The 13,618-nt window shown below is 47.8% G+C and overlaps 1 protein-coding gene across 1 annotated transcript in view; it reads right to left on the bottom strand.

Moving 5' to 3' along the window:
- Nucleotides 1–13,618, bottom strand: part of sult4a1 (sulfotransferase family 4A, member 1) — a 30,479-nt gene that overhangs the window by 3,693 nt on the left and 13,168 nt on the right. The window contains exons 2-6 of the mRNA XM_056277930.1: nt 13,352–13,482; nt 9,865–9,945; nt 6,889–7,015; nt 6,381–6,475; nt 1,355–1,493 (exon numbers count right to left, since the gene is read on the bottom strand). Of these exons, the coding sequence (XP_056133905.1) occupies nt 1,355–1,493; nt 6,381–6,475; nt 6,889–7,015; nt 9,865–9,945; nt 13,352–13,482 (573 nt within the window). The remainder of the gene's footprint in view (nt 1–1,354; nt 1,494–6,380; nt 6,476–6,888; nt 7,016–9,864; nt 9,946–13,351; nt 13,483–13,618) is intronic.

Genomic DNA, 13,618 nt, shown 5'->3' with positions numbered 1-13,618 from the left:
ACTTGGCCAGTAAAGTTGCAGTGAAGTTGATTGTGATGACGCATGACTAATTATATACAGCAGCAGACGGGACATTATACGATGGGGCCGTCGAGATATGTACGGGACCCGAGCTTTTGGACGCACACATCCTTACACCTTGCTCTGGTCAAAGGGCAAACTCGCCAAACAGAGAGGATCCTATTTTAAGTGCACAGGTCAGTGTCCGCTAGCTGGAATCGCACCGGTTATGGAGGCGCCTCCTTTTTCTCAGTCTTACCCTGCAGGCGAGATTGGGAGGCCTTTATAGTAGAAACAGGGTGCAGCACAGCAGGAGGTGTGCTAAGAGTGTTTTATGGCGGCTTCTGTTATGCAAGTTTCTACCACATGCTCAGAGACGCGCTGGTACGAACCACAGCTGCGTAATGCCCTTTAAACACTAGAATGGGCACTATGACTCCTAAAACTGCATAGATTTGCATTAAAATGGGTTTTAGATCAATTGATGACGTGTGTCGGTCGCATCATTTCCGTCGTGAAGTCCATCGCTCTGTCCTAGAGACACACTAGCGTCCTCCGGTGCAGAGAAATACACTATGCAGTATGACTACCAGCGAGGCACTGCAGTATTTACAGGCGTTGGAGGGCAGCCATTTTAAATTGTTTGAAAAACAGTATCAAAGTTGTTAAAATGTTAATTTTGGTGTCACTTAGTTTCTTCACAGGCATACTAACCTATGTACTGCATTAATATCTCAATGGGGTATTTATCTTGGCAGAATATAGAGTTTAAAAACCGGCGGTCAAAATGACCGCCCACGGTCGTTGTAGTAGTTTCGGTCGTTGTTTGGGACTGCTTCAATATTTATTTTCAGCTATTTTTTTTACATTTCACTTTTTATAGGCGTTGTTACGTTTATTAGATTAGCAATATGTGTTTTCTCTTTTGCTACTCAAGTTCGACCATGTTTCTCTGGAGTTTAAATTGCTTAAAAATAGTATTGTAGTTGTTAAAATGTTCATTTTGGTGTCAGTTTCATAACAGACACACTGACACATGTGATGCATTGATATCTCAGTTGGGTGTTTATCGTGGCAGAATATAGAGCTTAAAAACCGGCGGTCATTTTGACCGCCCATGGTGGTTTCAGGTAGGAGTGACATCCCGGGGGTTCTGCTGTTAGAGACGGACAGTGTGTTAGCTTACACCTTGTATCTGCACATGCATGTGTGTAGACATTGTGTTCTCTCTCCTTTCTGTGCGCTCCCACTACTTGCTATTATACTACCTCTCTCTCTCTCTCTCTCGCTCTCTCTGTCTGTCTGTCTGTCTGTCTGTCTGTCTGTCTGTCTGTCTGTCTGTCTGTCTGCTCACCCCTGCAGATGGAGAGCGCCTCGGAGTTGCAGCACTGCTCAATCAGCTGGTTGCAGCTCTCCACCATGCTCTCCAGCTGGACCTTGTCACAGGAGACACCCAGGAACCGAGCTAGCTGCTCCACCAATGTCCTCAGGTCCTGGAGAAGGAGGAGGAGAAGGAGAGAGTGAGGAGAAAAGAAGCACCGAAAGAAGAAGGGAGAAGACAGGAGCGAGAATGGGAGAGGTCATAGCGAGAAAGGATATGGAGGAGGACGAGGGAGATGAGAGGTGGGAGGAGGTGAAATTAGGAAGAGAGAGGGGAGGAGGATAAGCGAGATGCGGGGGGGTGGGGTAGGAGAGGAAAAGGTAGAGGAGAAGAAAGGAGGAGAAAAAAGAAAGTCAGGAGGAAGGAGAGAGTGAGGAGAAAAGAAGCACTGAGAGAAGAAGGGAGAAGACAGGAGCGAGAATGGGAGAGGTCATAGCGAGAAAGGGTATGGAGGAGGACGACGAGGACGAGGGAGATGAGAGGTGGGAGGAGGTGAAATTAGGAAGAGGGAGGGGAGGAGGATAAGCGAGATGCAGGAGGTGGGGTAGGAGAGGAAAAGGTAGAGGAGAAGAAAAGAAAGTCAGGAGGAAGGAGAGAGCGAGCATGACAAGATAGGAGAAAACAGGAATAGAGGATTGAAAGGAGCGGAGATAAAGGAGGAAAAAAGAGCGAGAAAAGACAGGAGCGAGGACGGGAGAAGGAGAGAGTGAGGAGAAAAGAAGCACCGAGAGAAGAAGGGAGAAGACAGGAGCGAGAATGGGAGAGGTCGTAGCGAGAAAGGATATGGAGGAGGACGACGAGGACGAGGGAGATGAGAGGTGGGAGGAGGTGAAATTAGGAAGAGGGAGGGGAGGAGGATAAGCGAGATGCAGGGGGTGGGGTAGGAGAGGAAAAGGTAGAGGAGAAGAAAGGAGGAGAGAAAAGAAAGTCAGGAGGAAGGAGAGAGAGAGCATGACAAGATAGGAGAAAACAGGAATAGAGGATTGAAAGGAGCGGAGATAAAGGAGGAAAAAAGAGCGAGAAAAGACAGGAGCGAGGACGGGAGAAGGAGAGTAGGGGAGAAGAGATGAGAAGAGGAGGACAAGGAGGATAGAGATTAGAGGAGGGAAGGGAACAGGATAAGAGAGAAGGGGAGGTGGGGAAGGCGAGGAAAAGGAAGAGGGGGGGAAAAGAGGAGCGAGAGAGTCGGGTGGGAGGAGAGCGCGTGACAATTTCTGCACACACCTCCACGTGAAACGTTCACGGTGGAATAATAACACGACTGGTCGTCTTCAACCCAAGGGTCATGAGGTCAGGTGGGTCACCGGGAGTCACGGTTAACAGTTTGTTTGGCGACAGAATACAAGTTTTAAAAAAAAACATTAATTTTCATACTTTTGGAGTCAATGCAAACAATGCAATGATGTAATTATACTGGAATAATGTTAATTATCGGCATCGCTCGTCTGTTTGGTGTGACGGTTAGTGGGTCGTGAGTGACTGTCAATTATCTCACATTCTCCCCCCCCCCCTCTTTTCTCCCTAATTGTACTTGGCCAATTACCCCACTCCTCGGAGCCGTCCCGGTCTCTGCTCCACCCCCTCTGCTGATCCGGGGAGAGCTGCAGACTACCACGTGCCTCCTCCCATACATGTGGAGTCACCAGCCGCTTCTTTTCACCTGACAGTGAGGAGTTTCACCAGGGGGAGGTAGCATGTGGGAGGATCACACTATTCCCCCCAGTTCCGACCGACCAGAGGAGGCGCTAGTCCGACCCCGCTTCCCACCCACAGACACAGCCAATTGTGTCTGTAGGGACGCCCGACCAAGCCGGAGGTAACACGGGGATTCGAACCGCCGACCCCCCGGTATTGGTAGGTAACGGAATAGACGGCAACGCCACCCGGACGCCCCTAATCTCGCATTTCTAACAGGTAATAAGAATTTACTGCTTGTTTTGGAGCCGGAACCCATCAAATATGTCGTGCGGCCCCGGGTCCAAAAGCTCCACAGGAAGGTCCCGGCATGACAACGCTCTGGAGGCCCTGCACAACTCCACGTCACAACTTCCTGTGTCTACTGGTTTAAGTATTTAAGCTAAAAAAAAAAATGCATCATACGAAGTTTAAAACCTGGATTATTTAGTCGTGTAACATTTGAAGTACCCCCTCCCCCCCCCCCACACACACACACAGGAAAAAGCTTCTGCGACGTGCCTCCCAACCACAGCATGAAGTTAAAGCGTTACGAGCTGTGATAACCTATCTACACACAACACAGCCCACGGAGAACATGCAGTCCTGTGCTCCCCATGATAAACTCTGGAACACGGTAACGCACAGTACACACAACACATCATGAGATCAGGCCAAGGTACAGTTCACTGCCCCCGCCGTGTCGACCCACCTGGGAGTGCTTCTGCACACACATGTACATACTGCTATCTACATGTGTGTGTGTGTGTGTGTGTGTGTGTGTGTGTGTGTGTGTGTGTGTGTGTGTCTGAGTGTTTGCACGGAGAAACAGCACTGCATGTGGTGTGCGTGTGTGCATGTGTGTGTGTTCGTTCACTAATGCGCTTGTCTGTGACGAATTTGTGTGTACTGGTACCGTATATACTGTGGATTTGAACAAGTGTGTGTGTGTGTGCGCACATACATGTGTGTGTGTCTGTCTGAGTGCTTGCATGGAAACTGCACTGCATGTGGTGTGTGTGTGCGTGCGCGTATGTGTGTTCATTCACTAGTGTGCCTGTCTGTGAGTAATTTGTGTGTATTAGTATATACTGTGGATTTGACCGTGTATGTGTGTGTGTGTGTGTGTGTGTGTGTGTGTGTGTGTGTGTGTGTGTGTGTGTGTGTGTGTGACAGTAATTTTGTGTATGGGTACATGCACATGCATGTCTGTGTGTGCTCGCGGGTGTGCAAGGTCACGAGGGCTGTTTTTCAGTGTGTGTGTGTGTGTGTGTGTGTGTGTGTGTGTGTGTGTGTGTGTGTGTGTGTCTGAGTGTCTGAGTGCTTGCATGGAAACTGCACTGCATGTGGTGTGTGTGTGGGTGTGTGTAAATAGTTCTTTGCATGTGTGTCTGTCTGTGTGCGTGTCTGTCTGAGTGTCTGAGTGTTTGCACGGAGAAACAGCACTGCATGTGGCGTGTGTGTGTGTGCGCGTATGTGTATTCATTCGCTAGTGTGCCTGTCTGTGAGTAATTTGTGTGTATTGGTATATACTGTGGATTTGAACGTGTGTGTGTGTGTGTGTGTGTGGCAGTAATTTTGTGTATGAGTACATGCACATGCATGTCTGTGTGTGCTCGCAGGTGTGCAAGGTCACGAGGGCTGTTTGTTGGTGTGTGTGTGTGTGTGTGTGTGTGTGTGTGTGTGTGTGTGTGTGTGAGTCAAGGACTCTTGTTGCTTGTGGCTTAGTGCTGAGGAGACAGACTATCTGTGAAACAAGCTCATTCAGCACAACATGTGGACACGCTCATTCATCTGCTCGTCCTCCAGAAGAAGCCCTCTTCACTCCCCCGCTGGCCAGACTGCAAATACCCACACTACACCACCACGCCTCCATTCATCCAGCACCACCACAGACACGGCTTATCTCCGGTCCGGTCTGTCTCCGAAAATCTGTGCGATCCCGAGGACAGCCTAGCAGTTACAGGGGAGGATGTGCATGTTTTTCTCTGTCTTGTAAAGGGGATGAAATGAGACGATGTAAACAGGACATTTTGTAAAGCAAACCGACATGCTGACATTTCCCTCTTCAGTTTTTATCAGAAAAATTGGATAGAAACGATGGCTAGTTTGGGCTGCGTATCGTTTGGAGAGGATGGGAATAGTATGAGGAGGACCGGTACAGACCTCACAGGTAGCGGAAGTGTTCAGTACCGACATTTTAAGCTGAACGTCTTTAGCCGCGTTGAAACATTTTCCATTGTGAGGGACTGAAGTCACATGATGTTCACGCCGGTGGTTTTCAATCCGGTCCTCAGCGTTTGTGCCTGGTCTAAAAAAGACACCGGCTGCGTCCAATTGTGCGTACTCCATACTACATACATGTAGTATGTGTACTACATACTACATGTATCCATTTTTTCCTTTATTTTTTGATTTGGATATACTTTACTGATCCCCGTGGGGGAAGTTCCTCTCTGCGTTTAACCCACCCTAGTTGTGTGGCTAGGAGCAGTGGGCAGCCGCCGTGCAGCGCCCGGGGGACCAACTCCGGTTCGTCTCGCCATGCCTTGCTCAGGGGCACAGACGGGACTATTAACCCAAACGTGCATGTCTTTCTGATGGTGGGGGAAACCCCACCGCAGACACGGGGAGAACACACAAACTCCACACTGAGGATGACCTGGGATGACCCCCGAGGTTGGACAACCCCAGGGTTCGAACCCAGGACCTTCTTGCTGTGAGGCAACAGCGCTGACCACTGGGCCACCGTACATAATACATGTACTATTTCCCAGCGTACTACGAGTATGTGGATATGTATGTGACTTGTATGTGAGTAAAGAGTAACATGGCTTTTCCAACATACTATGTTGCCATAGAGCCACGTCACTTGCTTTAAGCACTTTGTGGGTTAATAAACTTCTACAGGTTTGATGACCTCCACCACCCCCCCTTGGCCAATTACCCCACTCTTCTGAGCCATCCTGGTCGCTGCTCCACCCCCTCTGGCGATCCGTGGAGGGCTGCAGACTACCACATGCCTCCTCCCATACATGTGGAGTTGCCAACCGAGTTTACCAGGGGGACGTAGCGTGTGGAAGGATCACAGTATTCCCCCAGTTCCCCCTCCCCCCTAAACAGGCACCCCGACCGACCAGAGAAGGTGCTAGTGCAGCGACCAGGACACGTACCCACATCTGGTTTCCCACCCGCAGACACGGCCAATTGTGTCTGTGGACACACGACCAAGCCGGAACACGGGGATTCGAACCAGCGATCCCCATGTTGGTAGGCGATGGAATAGACCACTACGCTACACCGATGCCCCTGGTGTCTGTCTTACCTTGTACATGTCCTCATACTTCAGGAAGAGGACGTTGGAGTCCATGCGATGTTCCCAGAATTCCTGAACATGTTCAAACCAAGAACCGTATCCCACTGCCAGAGAGAGACAGAGTTAGACAAAAGTTCATTACCAGGCAGCAGACGAAAGGCCTTTATATCCAATAGAAAGCCGTGATGGCGAAAAATTAGGCAAAGGGGGGAACTTTTTTACCTCCCTCAACAACTTCAGTTGCATCGAGTGGTGTGATATGATTCAGTGTACCTGTGTGACTATGAAGCAGGACTAAATCAAGAACAGCCATGTACACAGTGACAATAAAAGTAAAAAAAGCTCCTAATTTGCTTTATCACCTCTGCCAAGGAGGCGACGTTCTGTGTGCCCTTCGACACCTCGACTGAGCCAGAGACCAAAATTTTACATTGCTTTAATTAAGGTAATATAAAGGGTCAACAAGAAGTGAAAAGTAGTATAAATTTATAGACAAGGTGGGCCTATAACTACTCACGCTTGTCATTCATGAACCGTCGGCAGAACTCCTGGAAGGTCCCGCGGTAGCTCATGGTCCTGAGAGAGCGGTGGAACTGGTAATAAGACACCACCAGGTCCTTCGGGTTGCGTGCCATGTAGATTACCTGGACAGATACCGCGTGTTTGAAGATGGAAGTTGCTGGCAAACATGCTGGACATCCGCTACCTTCCCATCTGAACCTCCATTTCTGTTCGGACTTGTCCTTATTTACACCCATGGCCAATAGAGGTGATGTCGTAGCCGCCATTGCTAACACAGAGAATACTTGTGCTAGGTGTTCTGTAATCTAAGTCATCGTCTTTTAAGTTTTTGAACACATGGAGGTTAAAATAAATCAATTTTGTTGTTTTTTTGGGAATAGGAGGGGATGGATCCTTCAACACATCACAGTATCAAATCTAAATATTTCTAAGTTGATAGCTGAAAAACCACAATATGTATTGAACCAACACCAAAACATCGTTGTAACGCTGAATCAGAACGAACCTGTCGACTCCCAGTCCTTACCAGTACTACTGGTCTTCTATTCTACATGGTTATTCAATACATTCACCTGTTGTTCCAGGTGTAAAGCCTTCCTGATTCAGTTCAATTCAAATCACTTCACTTGTCCCTGAGGGGCAACTGCAAAGCCATGTAGAGTAGTACAATTATCAAGTAGCACAACAGGGGGGGGGGGGGCAAAAACACATAACATGCAATGCAACGGTGTGATTCAGAGTTATGCGTTGTACAGTGCAAAAATAAACTTTATACATTAAGATACCAATATAATAGTAATAATAGTGCAGTAATAGTATAGAACAGTATACACAGTATATGTATTGATAGGTAATTCTATAATATATATGAACATAATTGAGGCAGGATGAGGTAGCGGTCCAAGGCCGAAGCCATGTGCAAGTCACTGTGTGTGTGTGTGTGTGAACCAAGTCTGAGTGAGTGGGGGGGTTAGCAGGGTGAGCAGAGGGTCAGGGATGGTTGGGAGTTAAGGAGTTGAACAGTCTTGGGTACAAAGGTTGCCATTCTCTGTGTCCTGTAGCCTGGGCAACGGAGCCAGCGTCCTGAGGGGAGCCACTCAAACGCAGGGAACAGGACGTGTGAGGAGTACTGTATTATTGTGCCAGCTGACCTAAGCGCCTGCTGCTCGCATAGGGTGAGGAGAGCTCTGACAGGGAGTCCAACAATTTTGCAGCAGACTTTAACTGTGCTCTGCATGCAGTTTCTGTCCTGAAGGCTGATGGAATGGAGCTAGCAGGGGAAGAAAAATGTCATGACGCTCTCAATGAAGAAGTAGTAGAATGTTGTGAGGATGTCCTTGCTGACACCAAAGGAGTTGAGCTTCCTCAGGAGAGACTGCCACTGCTGGCATTTCCTGAGGCTCTCCTCTGTGTTGGAGTCAAATTTCACCGGGTTATTGATTGTGCTCAAGTACTGCTCAACCATCTCTATGGGCTTCTCATGGATGGTGGCGATGACTACCGCAGTCAGTTCCCTCTGTTTGTTGGAGAAGGTCACTACCATCTCCTTGGTCTTGTTCACATTAAGTTCCAGGCAGGAGTTTTCACACCATTCCACAAACTCACGAAGAGCTGAGCTTCGGTGCTGTGAGAGGCCTGAATGCCGAAATAGGAGGACTGTGTCATCAGCGAACTTGACCACGTTTGGCTGGGTTGACCTGCAGTCATCAGTGTAAAGGATGAAGAGCAGGGGTGAGAAGACACAAAGCCCTGCGGGGAACCAGTTGAAGTGTGTAGGAGGTCAAAGAAAGTGTTAATGACCAGCACTGTGTTGTGATCTGCTGGCGAGAAAGTCCATTAACCACACGATTAGTCGTTCGTCTAGGTGGAAGCGGGTGGTGAGTTTCTCAGCAAGAATGTGTGGTTGCAGGGTATTGAATGCCGAGGAGCAGTCTGCAAACAGGAGTCCGGCTGTAGTGTTGGGTGATTCCAGATGCTTATGGACTGTGTCTATTGAATGCTTCTGCATCGTCAACCCTCTGCCTGTGCAGTATGCAAACTGGAATGGGCACATCTGTGAGTCTGTTGCCTTGATTATGTAGTTTTTGATGACCCTCTCTATAGTCTTCATCACGAGAGGTGGGAGCCACAGGCCTGAGGTCATTCATGACCTGGACAGTGCCCTTCTTCAGTATGGGAATAACTGCTGAGTGTTTCCACAGCTGGAGGACTGTTCCGCTAGCCGTAGAGCTCTGGAACAGGAGCTGGAACATGCCCTCTAGCTGATCAGCACAGTGCCTCACAGTATGGCCACAGATGTTGTCTGGCCCAGGTGCTGTGTTCGCTTTAGTCTTGAGGGATATCATCACATCCTCTGTATTTATGATGAAGGCAGAGTCACCAGGTTTGAGTGTGGGGATAGCTGCAGCTAGATGGGTGTTGTTGTCTGTCTCAAATCTGGTGTAGAAGGAATTGAGGTCATTAGGGAGTGATGCTGGACTGCTGCCTGCAACCTGAGTGAGCTTACGGGTGGTGGAAGCAGTATTCACAGCTGCCATGTTGTTGAGACCCTGCCAAGCAGAGCAGAGATTCCCTTGCTTAAATGTTTGATCCCCTTTGTGTCTTTATCTCAGTTTGGCAGTTTTGATGGCACACTTGACCTCTCTGTTAACCTCCTTTTTTCAGTCTAGGAGCCAGTGAAAAAGACTCTTTTTCTTCTTGAGGATTTCCTTGTGTTCTCGAGTTTTGTTTGCAGGCTGAATAACGGGAACAGGTGAATGTATTGAAATACCATGGAAAATAGAAAACCTCAGTACTTAGGTACCTGAGGGCCTGATTGAGAACCATTGTCATAAACAATTGTGACATACGAACTAGCCCTGAGTGTTGAGGAGATTGATATTAACACTTTCTGACGGGGCAGGGGGACTGACAAGTCTGACAGTATAGATGAATGTGTGATTTTCATCCCCTCAGTGATGTTCGGGCATACCTTAGCCTCTCCGTTGTGCATGGCTGTGGGGAGGAAGCGGTAGGGAAGATGGCTTTTGATCAGGCGTGGGGATGTCAGCTCCTGGTAGAAACACAGACGAGTTGTCACAGTCTGTCACTCACTTCTACTGTCATTCATTTTTTTCTGCTGACTTTCACCCACTTCTACTGTCTGGCCCATTTCATATCCACAGCACATACATGCACGGGCAAACATATTGGCACTTGTGCACAGGGCACTCATGTGCACACACACACACACACACACACACACACACACACACACACACACACACACACACACACACACACACACACACACACACACACACAGTGTTGTGTTCGCTGAGTAAACCTGCTGATTTTGGCCTACTGTGGCTATAGCTCTACCGGGTGACTGCTGTCATATGCATATGCATTTTTACTGGGATTCTACTGCCCATTTGCATTTGGGGACTAGAGACTGTGGTCCCTTCAGAAACTATGCTGTGACTAGGCAGTGGAAGGGTTAAGTTCCCCTGTCTCTGGATTCAAACGTTTGATCCCAGTTGGGCCCAGCTAGAGCTTTTTCTTTTGCATGATCCCAACTCAGTATCCCAGTATCTTTCTCTATGTGGTAAAACTAAGAACAGAGAGTCACTCAAAAAAGACAAACATCACATCAGCAGAAAGGACCGAAAAAGAAGACGTTTCTGAGACTCATTTCATTCATTCATTCATCATCAGCCGCTCCTCCGGGGTCGGGTCGCGGTGGCAGCAAGCTAAGTAGGGCACTCCAGACGTCCCTCTCCCCAGCAACATCCTCCAGCTCCTCCTGGGGGATCCCAAGGTGTTCCCAGGCCAGATTGGACATGTAGTCCTTCCAGCAAGTTCATGGTCTACCCCGGGGTCTCCTCCCAGTCGGCCGTGCCTGGTAAACCTCCAAAGGAAGGCACCCAGGAGGCATCCTAATCAGATGCCCGAACCACCTCGACTGGCTCCTGGTTTCTGAGACTCATCAGCTTTTAAATCTACCTTTACTGTACGTCGCTTGTGGTCCCTCGCAAAACAATGTAGCCTCTGTATCGCCTATGTATCTCTAAAAATATTACTGGGGTTTGTAAATGTGGTCAAATTTAACAAAGAATTTCTGATGGTTCACGTCATATAGTGCCGTGGGGAAAAAAATTGCCCCCTCCTAATTTCCTCTATTTTTGTCACACTTAATTGTTTTTAATGTTCATACAAAATGTAACATAAGACAAAGAGAACCTGGATCATTGGATTCAATTGGAGCAGACACACCCAGGTTTGATTAATGCCAGCCCTGTTGAATCTATCCATCCATCCATCCATTATCCAAACCGTTTATCCTGCTCTCAGGGTCATGGGGGTACTGGAGCCTATCCCGGCAGTCATTGGGTGGCAGGTGGGGAGACACCCTGGACAGGCCGCCAAGCCATCACAGGGCCGACACCGACACAAACACACATTCACTCACACCTAGGGACAATTTAGTATGGCCAATTTAACTGACCTACATGTCTTTGGACTGTGGGAGGAAACCGGAGCACCTAGAGGAAACCCACGCAGACACGGGGAGAACATGCAAACTCCACACAGAGGACGACCCCAAAGGTTGGACTACCCTGAGGCTCGAACCCAAGACCTTCTTGCTGTGAGGCGACTGCGCTAACCACTGCGCCACCTCCTGTTAAATCTAAACATGACTTACACAGAACCTTACCATTGACAGCGCTAGGGCATCACGTATGGGGAAGCTAAATTTGCAAAACATTACACTAAAAGTAAAAAACAAAACATTGTTTTAAACCAAATAAGCTTAACTTGGAGAGTGTAAAGATGAATTATTCATATCCCGTTTGAAATGCTCTGCGAAGCGGCCCGCCGCTGTTTCAATCTCTGGCGCTGAATCAAGACTCATTTACGCACCTCTTCACAGGGGGGGCAGGTACTTTGTTTATTTACTCTGCTGGGATAGAAACTCAATTCTGAAAGAAATTGTACGCCTTTCTGCTCTTAATAACATTTCTTGGATAGGCTCGTTTTTGTGGCATTGTCTTTGAAAGCAAATTAAGTTTTGTTTTTGCTTTTTGTCGTTTCATTGTTTTCCTCTGCAAAGTGCACACCTCAAAAGAAATTCCAGAAGTCCGGGTGGCATGGCAGTCTATTCCGTTACCTAGCAACATGGGGATCGGCGGTTCGAATCCCTGTGTTACCTCTGGCTTGGTTGGGCATCCCTACAGACACAATTGGTCATGTCTGCGGGTGGGAAGCTGGGTGTGGGTAAAAATAAAAAAAACCAATTCCTGAAGAGATGAGGAAAAAAAGTTGTTGAGATATATCAGTCTGGAAAGTGTTATAAAACCATCTCTAAGGCCCGGGGACTCCAGTCAACCACAGTGAGAGCCAGTGTCTCCAAATGGAGACAATGTGGAACATTGGTGAATCTTCCCAGGAGCAGCAGGCCTACCAAAATTCCTCCAGGGGTGCAGCAACGATTCATCCAGGAGGTCACAGAAAACCTCAGGGCAATGTTACAATTTCAGGCCTTTCTAGCCTCAGCTAAGGTCGTCACGGGGATGCTACGCTGCCGCAAGGCTTGGAAGGCTTGCCATCATTGAAGGAACCATGAGTTCTGCTCTCCGTCTGGACATCCTGTTGTTTAGTGTCTTCCTTGAAGCATTTTATTTCCAACTGTAACTTGTTTTATTCACTTTTAAAAGTAAAACTGCAAGAACTATCGGGTGGTGCGACTTATCCTTCCATCGCTCAGCCTGAACATTCAGAAGGGGAATGTGCGGTCATCAGCCTGTGATCTGAAGCTGAAGTGTAATAGGTTTATGCAGCAGGACAATGATCCAAAACACAAGGTTAAGTCTACCACAGAATGGCTCAAAAGAGACAAAATTAGGGTTTTGGAGTCCTGAAGTCCTGACTTAAACCTCATCGAGACGCTGTGGCAGGATCTTAAACGAGCAGTTCATGCCCGGAAACCCTCCAGTGTCGCTGAATTACACCAATTTTGCATAGACAAGTGGGCCAAAACTCCTCCACAGCGACGTGAAAGACCGATCTCCCATTATACAAAGTGTTTGGTTGCAGTTGTTTGTGCTAAAGGTGGTGCAACCAGTTATTAAGTTCAGGAATGCAATTACTTTTTCACATGGGTGTTGGGTAAATTCTTTCATTCATTAAATGAAATTATTATTTAAAAACTGTAATTTGTGTTTACTCGGGTTCTCCTCATCTGATATTACATTTTGCATGCAGCTCTAAAAGCATTCAGTGTGCCAAATGCGAATGCAAAAATAGAGGCAATCAGGAAGGGGGCAAATACTTTTTCATGGTGTGTGTGTGTGTGTATAAATATATATACACACACACACACACACACACACACACACACACACACACACACACACACACTACTTTTGGCTTTACTTTTTTTAAATACTTTTTTTTGTATATATACACTCAGACAGTACCTGTATGATGTCTAGACCAGGCTGGGGGTACTCCAGGACAGGTAGTTGCTCATCAATGTTCATAAGGCCGATCTCATCGGGGTCGGCCCCCTGGCTCACTAGATACACAACCTCCTGTAGCAGACTGGTACCTGGGACAGACCAGAGGACAGGGTCAAATGTGAGAGGTCATAAAATTGGAAAGAAGGTTAGAGAGACTGAGGCCATATCCATCCTAATCTGAAGCGGAAAACACTGTTTTCATGTCAAATGGGTCAACAGTTTTCT

The sequence above is a fragment of the Lampris incognitus genome, chromosome 3 (genome assembly GCF_029633865.1).
Source record: "Lampris incognitus isolate fLamInc1 chromosome 3, fLamInc1.hap2, whole genome shotgun sequence".
Taxonomy (NCBI): Eukaryota; Metazoa; Chordata; class Actinopteri; order Lampriformes; family Lampridae; genus Lampris; species Lampris incognitus.
The sequence above is the reverse complement of the archived record's forward strand: the minus strand, read 5'-3'. Positions and strand labels throughout refer to the sequence as shown.